Source organism: Myotis nattereri (genome assembly GCF_964212035.1).
Source record: "Myotis nattereri genome assembly, chromosome: 5".
NCBI lineage: Eukaryota > Metazoa > Chordata > Mammalia > Chiroptera > Vespertilionidae > Myotis > Myotis nattereri.
In genome coordinates, this window is record NC_138080.1 from 6,245,005 (window position 1) to 6,260,154 (window position 15,150).

General features: G+C 63.7%; 3 protein-coding genes across 6 annotated transcripts; 1 reads left to right on the forward strand and 2 right to left on the reverse strand.

Moving 5' to 3' along the window:
* Positions 1-721: 721 nt before the first annotated feature.
* Positions 722-8,744, reverse strand: STXBP2 (syntaxin binding protein 2). 2 transcript variants are annotated; one of them, XR_013996082.1, is made up of 19 exons: positions 8,682-8,744; positions 7,444-7,493; positions 7,123-7,204; positions 6,801-6,877; positions 6,575-6,653; positions 6,378-6,481; positions 5,943-6,091; positions 5,660-5,744; positions 5,451-5,581; positions 5,231-5,338; positions 4,851-4,908; positions 4,685-4,750; positions 3,751-3,831; positions 3,422-3,560; positions 2,947-3,056; positions 2,196-2,373; positions 1,430-1,515; positions 1,163-1,320; positions 722-881 (listed from the first exon to the last, which is right to left on the reverse strand). XR_013996082.1 is itself a non-coding variant. In XM_081092848.1 (19 exons), exons 1-19 carry the CDS (start codon positions 8,716-8,718, stop codon positions 796-798), a joined length of 1,782 nt encoding a protein of 593 aa, XP_080948974.1. In that variant the 5' UTR covers positions 8,719-8,744; the 3' UTR covers positions 722-795. The 2 variants fall into 2 exon arrangements, 1 of the variants encoding a protein (XP_080948974.1); XM_081092848.1 differs by having other exon boundaries at positions 2,196-2,291.
* Positions 8,745-8,815: 71 nt separating this feature from the next.
* PCP2 (Purkinje cell protein 2) lies at positions 8,816-13,758 on the forward strand. 3 transcript variants are annotated; one of them, XM_081092850.1, is made up of 6 exons: positions 8,827-8,934; positions 10,657-10,722; positions 11,819-11,932; positions 12,455-12,569; positions 12,829-12,953; positions 13,574-13,758. In XM_081092850.1, the coding sequence occupies exons 3-6, from the start codon at positions 11,888-11,890 to the stop codon at positions 13,691-13,693; spliced, it is 405 nt and encodes a 134-aa protein (XP_080948976.1). In that variant the 5' UTR covers positions 8,827-8,934; positions 10,657-10,722; positions 11,819-11,887; the 3' UTR covers positions 13,694-13,758. The 3 variants fall into 3 exon arrangements, with proteins under 3 accessions (XP_080948977.1, XP_080948976.1, XP_080948975.1); XM_081092851.1 differs by lacking the exon at positions 11,819-11,932 and having other exon boundaries at positions 8,816-8,934; XM_081092849.1 differs by lacking the exons at positions 8,827-8,934; positions 10,657-10,722; positions 11,819-11,932 and having other exon boundaries at positions 12,325-12,569.
* Positions 13,755-15,139, reverse strand: PET100 (PET100 cytochrome c oxidase chaperone). The gene is made up of 4 exons (XM_081092852.1): positions 15,035-15,139; positions 14,360-14,446; positions 14,195-14,227; positions 13,755-13,894 (listed from the first exon to the last, which is right to left on the reverse strand). Exons 1-4 carry the CDS (start codon positions 15,059-15,061, stop codon positions 13,811-13,813), a joined length of 231 nt encoding a protein of 76 aa, XP_080948978.1. The 5' UTR covers positions 15,062-15,139; the 3' UTR covers positions 13,755-13,810.
* Between the last annotated feature and the right edge of the window lie 11 nt (positions 15,140-15,150).

The following is a 15,150-nucleotide window of genomic DNA, read 5'->3' on the forward strand; positions in this document are numbered from 1 at the left end:
TAGAAGGGGGACCTAGGGGGGGGGGCGCAGGGAGAAGACAGCTGTCCAGGAGTCCAGGAGAGAGGCCTCAGGAGAAGCCAACTCTGCCAACACCTTCATTTGTGCTTCCAGCCTGCTCAGCCGGGAGAAGGCAGCTTTGTGGTGGGAGTCGCCGGGACTGTGGGGCATGGTTATGGCCGTCCTGGGAGAGGCACACTCCGGCAAAGGCTCTGGGAAGTCTGTAGTTAGGAGCCCTTGGGCACACCCTGGGGTTAGGAGGAGGGTGAGCAGGGAGAGTTCTCACTTGCTGGGGTGGGAGTCAGGCATGACTTGCTGATCCTGGGAGCTGGAGGAGACCCAGCCTGTGGGGCTGCAGCCTCTCAGGACAGTTCCCAGGGGCGTGGGGGGGGCACTGTGTTTGCTCCCTTGGAGCCGTCAAGGTCACTCTGGTGACACTGGAGGAACAGCAACCATCACCCATCAGCTTTCTGCCACCATCTCTTATTTCCTCTGCAGAGCATGGCATCACCAGCCCCGTTTTGGGGAGGGGAACCCCGCAAATCGGCCAGGACCTAACAACTAGTCGGTCTGGGAGACACTATTCAAACCAGAGCCCAAGTCCTTCACCTCCACTCGGCCCCAGGCGCCCTCTGGCAGGACCGCAGGGTGTGGCGGGGCTAGAGGCACAGGCTGCGGAGGCCACCCGCCCGTTACCGCGCCCTCGGAAAGAAAGCAGATGGGTGCTGGCCCCAGACAGAAGAGAGGACTTTATTTTTCTGGAAAGGGAGGGGTGCAGGTCAGGGTGGGCCTGGACGGTCAAGGCAAGGAAATGTCCTCTAACTTCTGGTCCAGCATCTTGAGGTCGTCCAGGAAGCGGGTTGGAGTGAGGATGTGTGAGGAGCCTGGGCAGGAGGGGAGGGTTGGGGTCGATGCCTGGGTCCCTGACACCCCCAGCCAGGGAGGCTGTCACTGGGGGACCAGGCCTTGGCTCTGAGCACCCCGTGTACACACAGGGACCAGCCCCAGCCGACCCCTCCCGGGGAACCCAGGCCCCTTCCCTCGTCCGGGCTCTCAGGCGCTAGCTCTGCAGAGGTGGGCGCTAAGCACCCAGCTGTCAGGCCCACCTCCTAAAGGACCTGGGAGTCCAGCCCCAGCGCGAGGGACCCCAGTCCTGGCTACTCACCAATCAGCACCTCCCACTTGCCATCCGTGGCCCTGGTCACTTCGTAGGCGGCCCTCATTTCCGACATGGCCACGCCGCCCAGAATGTAGATGATGAGCCGGGGCCCCGCCCGGGCCTCCACACCAGCCTTGTTCTTGTGCCAGTGGCCGAAGCGGGCACTGTGTGGGTGGGGCGGGGAGGGCAGAGGTCAGTCTGGGCAGGAGACACCTCCACGCCCCTCAACTAACGGGCCTGGGCACCAGCAGGGGGCAACCCCAACACCTTCACCTGACTGCAGCCTGAGAGCTTGGCATGGGGGCGGGGTCAGACACGAAGGGCCACAGCTTCCGGTCCAGCCGGTCCTCCACAGCATCCTGGGGCCAGAAAGGGAGGCTTGGGAGAGAAGCTTCAGGCGATGGGGCCCAGGCCCTGGAATCCCTCACTAGGTGTTTCAGGAGCCAAGATCCGGGCAGACAGGAGCCACCATCTGCCTCTCCATCCCCTTGGGGACCTAGGAGTCTGGACCCTCTGTCCTTGTTGGACTCCAGTGCCCCTCAGAGACCCGGGCACCAGGCGCTCATGGTCCTTGGAGGAGTCAAGGTCACTGGCCCCGAGCATGTGGGAGTGCCAGGACTCCGCAGGGACAGCAGGCTGGGAGCCAGGAAGCGGGCCCTGACCTGGCCCTTTTTCTTTTTGCTGCTTTTAGTGCCGAGGATGGGCAGGGGGGAGGCACGGGGGGGGAGGGCAGGGGGCTTTCCCAGAGACAGGGGAAGAGACTGGGGGGTGGAGAGGGTCACAGGAGGCACCGGTGGGTGGACAGAAACTGAGCCCTCCCACAAGGGGCCCTTCTGCTGCCCCAATTCCTTGGGTGTGGGTTTGGGGTACCCCCTGGCAGAGCAGGCTAGATGCTGGGGATGCCTGTAACAAGGGATATTTCATGATGCCCCAAGGCTCTGAGCATGAGGGGGCTGAGCTGATGCCTGGATGGGGGCAGGAGAGGTGAGGCCTCAGCCCCTACCCTCCCAGGGCCCACCCCCACCCCCACCCGTGGTACCTCCATCACATCCTTGACGACTGGAGTCCAGCGGGACAGCTGATAGGTGGGCTCCAAGCGCTCCCTCCGCTCCAGCCGGCTGGAGACCCCAGGGCCCTGCAGGCGGTGGGGGATTGAGGGGGAGGCTGGGGGCTCCTGCTGCTTGGGCGGTTGCAGAAAGATGGGGATATGGACAGAACTAGAGAGAATGAGGGGGGGGGGGGAGAAATACAGAGACAGTGAGACAAAGAGGGAGCACAGAGAAAGAGGACAAAGAGAAATGAGGACAGAGATGGGAGGACACAGAGAAACGGGGGAACGGAGAGGCGGGAGGTGGAGCTGGGGGACCGGGAGACGGGAACTGAGGCGCACTGGGGTGTGGAGGATGTGTAGGGCCAGACAGGAGAGGCTGAGCAGAAGGCTGAGCAGAGGAAGCTGCTGGGTGTGCTGGGTGCACAGGAGTCCCGAGACGCCCAGGAGCCCAGGCCACTGTGTGTGCTCACCGCAGGGCTAGCGACGAGCTGCCGCCGTGGGGACTGCACCACATTCCCCAGGACCTGGGCTCTGCCCACACCTCACCACCCTGAATGGTGCCCGCGCTGGGGACAGACCAATCACTGCACAGCATTCTCTGCCCCCCACCCCCACCCCAAACCACACCATACCCTGTGGACCCCACCCCCCAGGGCTCCGCCCCCACTAAGCCTACATCTGCCTCCCACCCAGACTCTGCCGACACCCCCCCGCCCCCCCCCCCCCCCCCCCCGCATACCCCGGGGTTGGTGACAGTGGCCCCCAACTGCTCCAGATTCCGGATGAGGCTGCTGTGGGCCTGCACGTTGGCGTGCTGGATCAGCTTGGCCAGGTTCTCCTCACTGACACCTGGTGGAGGGGTGGGTGGGCTCTCATGGGTGGGATTCTCATGGGGTGGGCGCTGGGAGGGCAGGGGGACAGAAGGTGGCCATGCGACCTCCTGGGTTAGGGTGTGTGAGGTCCCAGGGCCTGCAGGGCCTGCCATCAGATTCTGGGTGGGGATGGAGCCTCGCAGGGCAAACGGGGGGGGGGGGGGGGCGGGCGGGGGGCGGGGGGGGGTGTCCTCTGGAATTAGTTGAGGGACCAAGTTGGAAGGAGTCACAGGTTCTTAGGGTCCTGCGTGCTAATGGCGCTCGCATGTCAATGGGGGTTCCCAGGTCACTGGAGGGGGTGTCCTGAGGAATCACAGAAGCCCAGACCCCACCCCCACCCACCGTTCCGCAGGAGAATGTAGAGCAACAGGACGCGGATCTTGTCGTAGGCGGGCACTGCTGCGTCCAGCAGCACGGGCACGATCAGCTTCATGGCGTCCTTGATCTTCTCCCCCTCCGCGTCCGAGCCCAGGGCCAGGTCCTGCGGGAGCGGAGGTCAGCGGCCATGCCCGCCGCCTGGGGGAGGGGCGTGGCAGGAACATGCCGGGGACCCCCTAGCCCTTTGGGGCCTGCTTCCTCCTCGTGCCTGGTCTCTGCAGGCTCAGCCCCGGCCACCAGCAAGCCCTCCCTCCACATGGGCCCCCCTGTCCCGCCGGCCCTCAGCTGCCCACCTGCTCCACACCGCACAGCTTCTCCACGGGGCCCTTGAAGCGCTTCATGCAGTCGTCAGCCAAGTGCAGGTGCGTGGAATACTGCGGGGTGGGGAGTGGGAGTCAGGGGGACAGGCTGAGGGGAGACGGGGGCAGGTGGGGGAGTCAGGGGGACAGACTGAGGGGAGACGGGGGCAGGTGGGGGAGTCAGGGGGACAGGCTGAGGGGAGACGGGGGCAGGTGGGGGAGTCAGGGGGACAGACTGAGGGGAGATGGGGGCAGGTGGGGGAGTCAGGGTGACAGGCTGAGGGGAGACGGGGGCAGGTGGGGGAGTCAGGGTGACAGACTGAGGGGAGACGGGGGCAGGTGGGGGAGTCAGGGGGACAGACTGAGGGGAGACGGGGGCAGCGTGGGGGAGTCAGGGGGACAGACTGAGGGGAGACGGGGGCAGGTGGGGGAGTCAGGGGGACAGACTGAGGGGAGACGGGGGCAGGTGGGGGAGTCAGGGGGACAGACTGAGGGGAGACGGGGGCAGGTGGGGGAGTCAGGGGGACAGACTGAGGGGAGATGGGGGCAGGTGGGGGAGTCAGGGGGACAGACTGAGGGGAGATGGGGGCAGGTGGGGGAGTCAGGGGGACAGACTGAGGGGAGATGGGGGCAGGTGGGGGAGTCAGGGGGACAGACTGAGGGGAGATGGGGGCAGGTGGGGGAGTCAGGGGGACAGACTGAGGGGAGACGGGGGCAGCGTGGGGGAGTCAGGGGGACAGACTGAGGGGAGACGGGGGCAGCGTGGGGGAGTCAGGGGGACAGACTGAGGGGAGACGGGGGCAGCGTGGGGGAGTCAGGGGGACAGACTGAGGGGAGACGGGGGCAGGTGGGGGAATCAGGGGTGACGGACACTGAGCCAAGGGGAGATGGGTGGCAGAGTGGGGGGCAGGTTCCTGCCTGTGCTCACCTTGTTCAGCTCCTTCTGGTATTGTGGCATCTTTTTCAGGATGTGGGACAGGTCTTTGATGTTGGCCTAGGGACGGAGTGGGGTGAGGTTCCCACTCCAGGCTTGGGATCCAGGCTGAGCCCCCCCCCCCCCCCAAGCTGCCCTTCCTCGTGCAGGCCGGCCCTACCTTGTCGGTGGTCATTCTCTTGCTCTCACAGAATGTCTTCAGGAGCTCCGTGACCTTCCTGGCAGTGAGGGTGGGTAGGGGTGAGGTTTGGGGCTGGTGCCAAGAATGTAGCTTGAGGGCAGTGTGGGGGTCACAGAGCTGGGGGGGAGGTCTGGGAGCCAGGGGACACATGTCCCTGCACCATGCCGGGTGCCAGCCCACACTGGGGACACTGGAGAGTTGGCTGAGGGGCGTGGCTTGTAGAGGGGAGCACTCACCAAGGGTGGAAGGCCTGTGCCAGGCCGCAGTGGGGGAGCAGTGGTGATGCTGGTGGGAGGGATACAGGCGGGGACCACGGTGCAGAAGGGCCCACCCCCAGCTGCCCTCCCCCACGCACGTACTTGGACACGTCCGCAATGTGCATGTGCCGCAGCTCTACCCACAGGTCATCGTCCTCATCCAGCAGCACCGCCTTCTCACAGGCCTCGCTCAGCCCGGTGGTCTCGTACCTGCAGGAGGGAGACACGAAGGTCAGGAGCACGAGCTGAGGACCAGGGACCCAGGGGCCCAGGGGCCCGGGTCAGTTGTGATGGGGGAAAGGGGTTTCCGGGAACCGCCCACCTGTACGTGTCCTGCTCAATGTCCAGCAAGTCATAGGCCATGGCCTGGAACGTGAGCTCATGCAGCAGTGGGGACACGGGGTCGGCCGCCCGGTCCATGATCAGCAGCTGCGAGCGGGTTTTCTCGGGGCCCTGGGGTGGGCAGGGATGAGGACATTAACCCTGACCCTGGCTGGGGCCTCGCCCCACCTCCCCAGCACATCCCCTTACCTCGCCCAGACTGGGAGTGTCTGCCTTGAAGGCATTCAGCTTGGCCAGGACTGCGTGGGCCAGCTGGGCCGTGTCCTCTGGTCCCCTGGGGGTGGGATGGGCAGATATGGGGCCAGAGGGAGTGGTGTTGGGGAGGGCTAGCACAGACTGGGGGTCAAGGATGGGGCCAGGGATAGGAGTCAGGTAACAGGGTGAGGACTGGGGCTAGGGTCCAAAAAGAGGGGAAAGGTGGGATGCAGGATGGGGCCGGGGTCAGAGGGCAGCATCAGGGTGGGGTACCCACTTGTGGTAGCGGATGGCTGGGTACTCCTGCAGGGTGGCGCAAAGCGTGGCAATCTGCTGGGCCAGCGCCTCAAGCTGCCGTGCCCGCTGCCCTGCCCGGAAGGGGCAGTAGAGGTTGTAGGTGCTGTGGGGGGCGTCCAGGGAGAAGACCTGCAAGGACACCAGTGCCAGCGCTGCCTGAGGCGGGCGCCCGCCTGGAGGAGGGGCCGGAGAAATGCCCCAGCACCCACCCCCCTAGGCGGGACAACTCAGGGGCTGCTCCATGCCCCTTGCAGCTGCCCAGTGGGACGCAGCTCCAGGTGCCCCAGTCATTCTGTGTTGGCCCCTGCCTCTGACTCGCTGTCCCCTTTACTTGTCTCTGAGCCTGTTTCTGAGGGAACCTGGGCTGCCGGGTAGCAGACCCCCACAACCTGCCCAGGGCCAGGCTGGGCTGTACCTGGGCCTCATAGGGGAGGAAGGCAAGGTGGATCTCCTTCAGCGTCTTCACTACCTTTGCCAGACGGGAGCGGCCCAGCTCAGTGAACAGAGGCTCAGGGCAGGCTAGGGTGGGCAAGAGGGGACATTAGACCAGGGCCGGCCCCACCCCAGCCTCACCCCCTTCTCCGGCGCTCTCCGCAGGTGATCCTCACTCACTGTCTGTGAAGAAGATGTGTGCCGCTTTGTAGGTGAAGGTCGGGGTCCCCCGGAAGTCTGCGATCAGGGCCTGCACCGACTGAGGGATGCAGATCAATCTCCAGGCCTGGCCCTGCACCCCCAGAGCCCCCTGTCCGCTACCCCAGCCCCTCAGCCTTGCCTGCGCTCCCACACACATGCAGACGGGGCGTGCACCACGCACTCACACACTCGCTCACATAGGCACCTTCTCCGTGGGGCTCAACAAGTAAATGGCCTCCAGGCTGGGGATGGGTTCCCGCCGCTTGCTGATGTCCTCCACAACTAGTCGGAACAGAGGAAGGGACCCATGAAGGCAGCACTGGGACCGGCGCACAGCCCGTGTCAGGGTCACACAGCCACACCCAGGGGCTATGCATTCTGGGGCCCCGCACGGAGTTCACCCTGAGGGTTCTACACAGGTACACACACAGGGGTTGCCCAGTTGGGGAGTCCTATGTGGGGGTTGCCCATCATGAGCTCCCACACTCAGGTCCCCTCTGGAGAGCATGGGGTGGGGTGTCACTCACTGGTGATGCCCTCAGCCAGGATGTCTGACATCTTGCAGCAGGATGACAAAATGCGCATGCTTGGGTGGTCCATGATGAGCACCTGTCCAGATGGATGGAGAGATGGACGATGGGCAGACAGGTGGGCAAGAGAGGCTGAAGCTGCCCCAGAGGTGGGGCTGGGGTGGTGAGCAGGACTGTCAGCTTCAAGAGCTGGATGGGAGGACCCAGGACCCCAACCCCACTCATCAGACCCACCCAGACCCCTCAGGGAGTTTGGGGGTGCCTCACATTCAGGGCACCCCACATTTGTTTGCACGAACCATTCTGGCTCACTCCTACCTTCCATTCGCCATCCTTTTTGACGCTCCGAATGACTCCACTCAAAATTTCTGTGGAGGAGGGTGGGCTTAGGATGCTGGGTCCTCTGCCCCCGACACACACCCTTAAGCCTTCTGGGTTCCAGGCTGGACTTCCATCTTCACTCCTGTTTACCCCTCCCCCATTCTGTGACGTAGCTCCTGGTGTCACCCCCCAACTTGTAAACAGGGAAGCGGAGGTTAAAAGAGGGCAAGTGACGAGACTAGGAACCCTGAATGGCCAAGTGGCTCAGAGCCTGTTATACAAGCAGCCGGATAAATACACTTTAGATGAGCAATAACTGCAAAGTCAGGGCTTGCGTACGGTCTTCCTGCCTCCAGAAATGGACTTGGCCTCACCATGGGCTACGTCAACCTCGCCTGGTGGGGAGGTTTTGACCAGAGTCCCCACTCCACCTCCATCAGTTTCCACTGGACGAGAATGCAGGAGCCCCTGGTCCCGGCTTTGAAATGTGCCTGGCTACGGTCATCCCATCACCCAACCTCCAGCCTCAGTTTCCTCATCTGTAAAATGGGATCAGTGGCCTTCCGGGCTCCCTTTAACCACTATGCAGGAGGTTCCTTCTTCATTTGGGGTGCTGGGGTTGACCGCACTCCGCCTGCCCAGCGGAAGGGGGACACGGGAAGGAATGGCCCGCCCTGCCCGAGTGTCACCACTGTTATCTGGGCAGCCAGGGCGGAAGGAGCAGCTGAGGCCGGAACTACCCGAGGTTCAGGACGGCGATCTTCACCCCTCCCCCAAGTCCAGCCTCGCACGGCCTGGACGCCTGGGTCCTCACGTCGCATGGGGCGCGGAGGAAGGCCCCCACCCCTGGACTAGAACCGGGGCCTGGACACACCCCCGGAGCACGCCCCCCAGCTGGGATCGCCGGTCAGAGCACCCAGCCCGGCCCCAACCTGCAGCATCGGGCCCCAGCACCCAGCCCCCAGCACGCTGCCCGCTCGGAGACCCGGGAGCCTGGACGCCCAGCTGTGCCCGGAGCCGGCCCTCGGGCTCCCGGGGCGCAGTCCCCCAGGTGCGCTCGACTCCGGCTCGGGGGAGCCGGGGGGCAGTGCAGCCAAGTGCCGCCCGCCCCCTCGAGGAGCAGGTGCGACGCCCGGCCCGGCACCCACCTGGCCGCCCCCGGGGCCCCAGAGTCCGTGCGCCCCCGGCCCCCGCCCCCCAGGGGACGCCAGAGCCCGGCCCGGGGCGACACTCACTTTCCCCCACCACCGCCTTCAGCCCCGAGGGCGCCATCTTCCCCAAGGGGCGCCGCCGCTTCCGGGTCTGTCAAAGGTGGGGGCGTGGCCTCGCGCACCACCCACGTGGGCCCCGCCCCGCCTGGCCCCGCCCCGCCCCGCCCGGCCGGGGAGGAAGGTGGAAGATGTGCCCCAACAGCGGCAGCGCTGCCGGCCCCCTCCGCGCTCGCGACGTGCTCCGCTCCCTCCCTCCCGTCAGCACAAACGTCCGCAGGTGAGGGCGGAACCAACCGGGGCGCCGTCCCCGAGGTGCTCCGCACAGCCTGGTGCGCTGGTTGCACACACCCGTCATGGGTGACGGTCACATTCCAGGCTGATAGACACGTGGGCGGGTGGCACGCTCACACACACCTCAGTTCACACTAGACTCGGAATTTCAGGCCGGCCCTGCTGTGTGAAAGGCTGGCCCTGGGCCAGCCCCGCATGGGTGGGGGCTCGGCTTTAAAGTGTGATGCCCGTGCGTGAAGGCAGAGCCCTGAACCGCTCCTCCATTTAGTGTTTATTGCCATTTGCATGGGGTAGGCACGGGGCAGACAACAAAAGGTCTGCCATGTGGGACTTGGCGTGGAGTTCCGGAGGGAGGGGAGAGAAAATAATCAATTCTGCCCCGAAGGAAACAGAGATATAGTAGCAATGCCGTGTGGGGGACGGGTTCTTTACCGGTCGTGGAACTGTTGCGCGTGGAAATGAGGTCCTTTCACTGAGTCGCAAACAGAGGAACCCTCTGAGGGGGTGGCCTTTAGACTTAACCGGGATGACACCAAGCAGCAGCCATGCAGGGATCCAGGCAGCGAAGAGCAGGAGATGGTGGGGAAGGCCGGCCAGGAGGTGAGCTGGAGGGGCTGCACAGGCCAGCTTTCCCGAGGGCAGAGTAGGCCTAAGCCAGCCCATCTGCCTGGGACTGAGAGGTTCCTGGGGTGCAGGACCCTGATAACCTGGAGCAGTTCCAGGCAAACCAGGGCTGGCCGCTCCAGACAGAGACTTGGGTTCTTTTTCCACCTTCTTTCTTTTCCTTCCTTTCCTTCCTTTTTTTCTATCTTTCCTTCCTCCCTTTCCCTGCCCTTCCCTCCTTTCCTCCCTCCCGCCCACGCTCTCCTTTCCTTTTCTTTAACAGTTCTGTTGAGCCCTAACCGGTTTGGCTCAGTGGATAGAGCGTCGGCCTGCGGACTCAAGGGTCCCAGGTTCCATTCCGGTCAAGGGCATGTACCTCAGTTGCAGGCACATCCTCAGTGGGGAGTGTGCAGGAGGCAGCTGATCCATGTTTCTCTCTCATGGATGTTTCTAACTCTCTATCCCTCTCCCTTCCTCTCTGTGGAAAATCAATAACATATATTTTAAAAAACAGTTCTGTTGAGTTATATCACATATTAGTACTGTTAAACGGCTTTCAGCATATTCAGCGTTGCGCAGCCATCATCAGTCCGTTCTAGAATACAGTATTTCCATGGCCCCCAAGGTGTTTGGGTTTTCTCCTGAGGACAGTGAGGCCTAAGGGAGAGTTCTGAGCAGGGGCAGGAGGGACCCCTGCAGCTTCTAAGGGGGGAGGACAATCTGCAGGGACCAAGGGGGGCGCTGGGAGACCACGAGGAAGCTGGGATCCCCTCTAGCGTCATAGCCTGTCCCCTAGGACAGGGGCCTGCCACCCACACTGCACTCTGTGAGGGTGACCAGGCTTTTCAGCTGTTACAGGCTGAATGGGCTCCTGTCCCCTTCATCCCTATAAAAGGTATGCTGAGCCCGGCCAATGTGGCTCAGAGGTTGAGTATCCACCTTTGAGCCAAGAGGTCGCCGGTTCAATTCCTGGTCAGGGCACATACCCGGATTGCAGGCTCAGTCCCTTGTGTGGGGCGTGCAGGAGGCAGCCAGTCAATGGTTCTCTCTCATCATTGATGTCTCTCTCTCTCCCTCTCCCTTCTTCTCTGAAATCAATAAAAAGAAAACAAGAAACCCTAACCCCCAGGACCTCAGAATATGACCCTATTTGGAAATAGGGTCATCGCAGGTGAGTTAAAATGAGGTTATGCTGCAGTCGGTGGGTCCCTAATGCAATGACTGGGGGCCAGGTGAAGACAAGGACACATGGAGCATCGTGTGATGAGAGGCTGCGAGTGTGGCACTGCGGCTACCATCCAGGGACCCCTGAGGCCTGCGGCAGCCATTAGGAGCAGGGCGAGGCGAGGAAGGGCCCCCCCACAAGCTTCAGGAGCGCGCCCTCCTACGTGGTTCCGACGCTGGCCTCCAGAACTGTGTGCCGTAATGTCTGTGTTCTAAGCCGCGGCGGAGCAGCACATCACGCTGGCATCCAGGATTGAGGCGTGGAGTGTGACCCTGAATAAGGGCAGGGCTGCCTGCGGAGGGGGACCAAGCTTGGCCCTCAGGCTGGGGTGGTGACAATGTGGCCATTTATTCCAGGAAGAAACTTTCACTAGTTTCTAGAAAGGCATCTTGAGGAGGGAGTGGGTGTGGACGGGAGCCTCCCATGGGCATCCCCTCCCAGGCCACTGAGAGGAAGCCAAAGCTGTGGGGTGGGAGGAGGTGGGCAGCAGGGGCAGGGCTTTGTCTCCCTCCCCAGGCAGGGCTGGAGGCACAAATCAGAGACAGGAGACCCCAAACCTCGCCTTGGGGGCCTATGGGAGGCAACCAGACCCAGGGACAGTGAGTAGGGGCAGCGGTCGCCAGGAGACAGAGCTAGGCTGGCAGCGAGTGCCTCAGGGGCCTTGAGGCCCGACTTACCCTACTGCCTGCAGATGGCAACTGCCTTCCGGCCGGTGAGACCGCCGTACTGCTTCCCGCTACTGGGCTGCAGACCCCCCGAGCAGCCCTGTTCTTTCCCAATGGGGCCCAGCCAGCCCCCACGACCCAATGTGGGGGCTCTGCTCTGGCCTGCTGTGTCCCACCTGAGAGTTCTGGAGGCACAGGGAGTCCTGCCAGGTTCCAACCCAGGGCACCCCGCATCCTACCCCACAGCAGCCCCAGCAGTGTGCAGCGAAAACCATTATCTGGATCATCTTTATGGGGCTTAAGCTTGGGTGGGAGCAGATGGGTGTGAGCTGGGGATTTGGGCTGGGTATCCACTGCCCCGTCTGCCTTTAAAAAAGCCTTTCCTGGCCTGGGGCTGGGCCAGAGGCCAGCAGAGAACGGACGGGGTCCAGGAAGCGGGAGCAAAGATGGACGGGGAAGAGGTGGATGGGGGTTCAGTGCCCTGTGCCAAGGTAAGCAGGTCCCCCCGCCCCCTCTCAATTCCTCAAGAGCAGTGAATGACAATAACTAGTTTGTAGGGCATCTAATTAGCGATTGAGTCTCTTGGGATCCCTGACCCAGTTTGCTGCCCAAGGACGTACTGGTGGGCATGAGGGTCCACGTGCCTACCACAGCCCCAGGGCAGGGCAGTGCTCAGCGGTGGCCCGGTGAGCTGGGGGGAGGGGGGTGCTGGGATTTTTGGGCCGCCCCCGGGATGTTTTCCTGGCTGGTGTCCATAGTTGGGCCCCAATCTAGAATGGAGAAGCTTCTCCCTTGAGGCAGCACCACGTGCAGAGGCACCGATGGCCAGACCCTGCGGGCTGGGATTGTGAAGGAGACTCTGGTCTCATTCACAGCAGCTCTGCAGAGCAGCGCATCAGCGGGGACCATGGTGAGAGTCACGGAGGGGAGGGCAGATGCCGGGGCCAAGGTGGGAGCTAGTGAGGGGTCCCCCAACTGAGGGGCCAGCTGGACCAGATGTGTCTGTCTCCCAGGCGGGCTCTCCAGACCAAGAAGGCTTCTTCAACCTGCTGACCCATGTGCAGGGCGACCGAATGGAGGAGCAGCGCTGCTCGCTGCAGGCAGAGCCAGGCACCACCTCCAAGAGCCGTGAGTGGGCAGTGGGTGGAGGGAGGGTGTGCTGCCTGGAGGAGTAAACGGGGTAGGGCGGTACAGGACAAGTTACCATCTAGGCAAGAGTCTGTCTGAGAGGGAGTGGGCAGCTGGGGACACAGATGCTTGTGGGTCTAGGGGCAAGGCTTGGCAGGGAAGAACCGGAGTGGGAGGGAGGGTGGGCTGAGGGTCCCGCTGGCCGTGTTCCCTGGCATCTGTGTATGTGTCCACCGTCACCTGCTTGTGCTCTCTGCAGAGAGTGGCCCCACGCCGGAGATGGACAGTCTCATAGACATGCTGGCCAGCACCCAGGGTCGCCGCATGGATGACCAGCGTGTGACAGTCAGCGCCCTGCCTGGTTTCCAGCCTGTGGGCCCCAAGGTAGGTGATATTCTGCTGGGGCTGAGGGAGACCAGCCATGCTGAGCACCCCAATCCTGCCTCTCACCCCCAGTTCAGAGTGAATGGGATCTCACCCCCACCGGTCTATCATATGCTCCTTGGAGATGAGTGCCTGGTAGGAGTGCCTGCCTGTGTCCTTGCCTGTCCCAAGGCCCTGGCCAATCCAATACCTGACTTTAGACAGGAGAACGAAGGCTCAGACAAGGCCCAGAGGGCCACAAGGTCACGCCGAGGGCACATTAAGCCAGAGCCATGGCTGAGGGTGTCAGGGAGGGTAGACAGAGCAAACCCCTCTCCTGGGAAGACAGCCTCAGGGAGGAGGGCACACGAGCTCATACACTCACGGGTGTCTGTCACGTGTAATCATGCACAGCTTGGGTTCTGATCAAGACCCCAGTGGGATCCCCAAGGTCCCCCACCTCACACCCAAACTGCACCCTAACTGTTGAGCAACGAAGGTACGTAGAAGCTCCAGGATGGTGGGGGCAGACGCCGGCGATGCAACAAGGTTCCCACCTGCACCTCCTTCCAATGCTTGCGTCGCCTGGGGCCAGTGCGGCCCTTGGCCTCTCCCTCTGGTTGACCCCTCTTCCTCCACAGGACGGAGCGCAGAAACGAGCTGGGACCCTGAGCCCCCAACCCCTCCTCACCCCTCTGGACCCCTCTGCTCTCAGCTTCCGTCGGAACAGCAGCCCCCAGCCCCAGACACAAGCCCCGTGAGGGCCTGAGCCATCTTGCGCCCCACTCGTGCCCCCCAAAAGCAGACAATAAAACACTTGCAGGAGAAAGAACTGAGTGTGTGTTGTTTCACGGGTGGCACGCGGGCACTTGGGGGTTTCAGGCGCTCTGCTGGGCAGCACGAAGGAGCTTCTCCTCCCGCTGCTTCCGTATCCTCGCTTTGAATTCTTCTAGTTCTTGGCGCTAATGGTGAGCAAGAGGTGGGACATATGACAGGTCAGCTCATGGGAGGCAGACATTGGTGCCCCCTGCCCTCCCGCACCGCCACCCCGCCCCTGCGCCCCGCCGTGGCTTTAGGCTTCAGTGTCCGCGCGGGAAGCCCTGGGCCAGTCACACGCAGGTCCAAGCGGGTCCGCTTCGCGGCGTGGGGAGAGGACGGCAAGGGAACCACGTGGTCCTCTGCTCCACTCGCTGCTCCCGACCCATCCCGGTCGCGGGGAGCCAGGCCCCCTGTCCCGCTGGGGGGAAGAGGGTGTCGCGTACCTGGTCCTCCTTCTCAGGCGGCCACAGCTCCCTCTGCGGGGGTAAAGCCACAGGTGAGCCAGGAGCCTCCCGAGCCCACACCTAGGGCAGGTGAGCTCCCGGCCGGCAGACACCGGCGCCCCTGCGCTCCCACCCCGGAAGCCCACGAGCACTCCCGGCGCCCACCTTCCGCTGTATGACGGAGCCCTCGAACCACTCGGCCTGGTTGGCAATCCAGAACATGGCCACCGGGAAGGTGAGGTAGAGCGTCATCTGCGAGGGGGCGGCGAGGCGCAGGCCGCTCAGAGCCTGCGGACCACCCTCTAGCACCGCCCAGCCGCCCTCCTCGGGGGCCCCGAGAACCCCAGGATTGCGGGGTCTGGCCGCCATCACCCAAGGCGCCTTACTTCTGAAAGCTCCCTCCCGGAGGCCACGCTCCCCCCGGCCCAGGAGCACAGAGCTCCCCGCTCGCGGCCCCGCCCCCAAGGCGGGTCCCGGGAGCTCCCCGAACCCCTCGTTCCTCGGCGTCTACTCCCTAGGGTAGGAGTCTCCCTACCGGACACACCCCCCCATCCTGAGCCCAAGAGCTCCCCGAGTCTGCAGCCTTCTTCCTTCCAGAGCCCCGGCTCTGACCACCCCGCTCGGCAGGCCCTCCTCACAGCAGCCCTCCCAGAGCCGCCCTCACCGGAGCCCCTCCTCTGGGCTTCCGACCCTAAAGGGCCTTCTCAGATCTCGGGGTCCCTCCCCAGAGCGCCCTGTCCTGGGATCCTCCTTCTCAGAGCTGCCTCCTCAGGTCGAGGAAGACGCCCCGCCCGCCCCGCCCTCCCGCTCCGGTGCCCACCCGCCCCGGCGCCCACGGACCCGAAACACCTCCAACTTCACTCCCATGTCGCTCCCCTGAGGCCACAAAGTCGCTCCGGTCCAAAGCCAACCCTCCAGAGACACAGCGTCGCTCGACCGCAGAAGCTGATTGGCCG

Excerpts from the sequence above, each read along its gene's own strand:
- STXBP2 (XM_081092848.1), bottom strand. The coding sequence starts at position 8,718 with ATGGCGCCCTCGGGGCTGAAGGCGGTGGTGGGGGAAA. Across the intron at positions 4,909-5,230 it reads CACATTGCGGACGTGTCCAA|GAAGGTCACGGAGCTCCTGA; the intron begins GTACGTGCGTGG and ends CCTCACTGCCAG. Across the intron at positions 1,516-2,195 it reads TCGTCAAGGATGTGATGGAG|GATGCTGTGGAGGACCGGCT; the intron begins GTACCACGGGTG and ends TTCTGGCCCCAG.
- PCP2 (XM_081092849.1), top strand. The coding sequence starts at position 12,377 with ATGCCGGGGCCAAGGTGGGAGCTAGTGAGGGGTCCCCCAACTGAGGGG. Across the intron at positions 12,570-12,828 it reads AGGCACCACCTCCAAGAGCC|AGAGTGGCCCCACGCCGGAG; the intron begins GTGAGTGGGCAG and ends TGCTCTCTGCAG. Across the intron at positions 12,954-13,573 it reads TCCAGCCTGTGGGCCCCAAG|GACGGAGCGCAGAAACGAGC; the intron begins GTAGGTGATATT and ends CTTCCTCCACAG.
- PET100 (XM_081092852.1), bottom strand. The coding sequence starts at position 15,061 with ATGGGAGTGAAGTTGGAGGTGTTTCGG. Across the intron at positions 14,447-15,034 it reads TGAAGTTGGAGGTGTTTCGG|ATGACGCTCTACCTCACCTT; the intron begins GTCCGTGGGCGC and ends GCCCCCTCGCAG. Across the intron at positions 14,228-14,359 it reads GCTCCGTCATACAGCGGAAG|AGGGAGCTGTGGCCGCCTGA; the intron begins GTGGGCGCCGGG and ends TTACCCCCGCAG.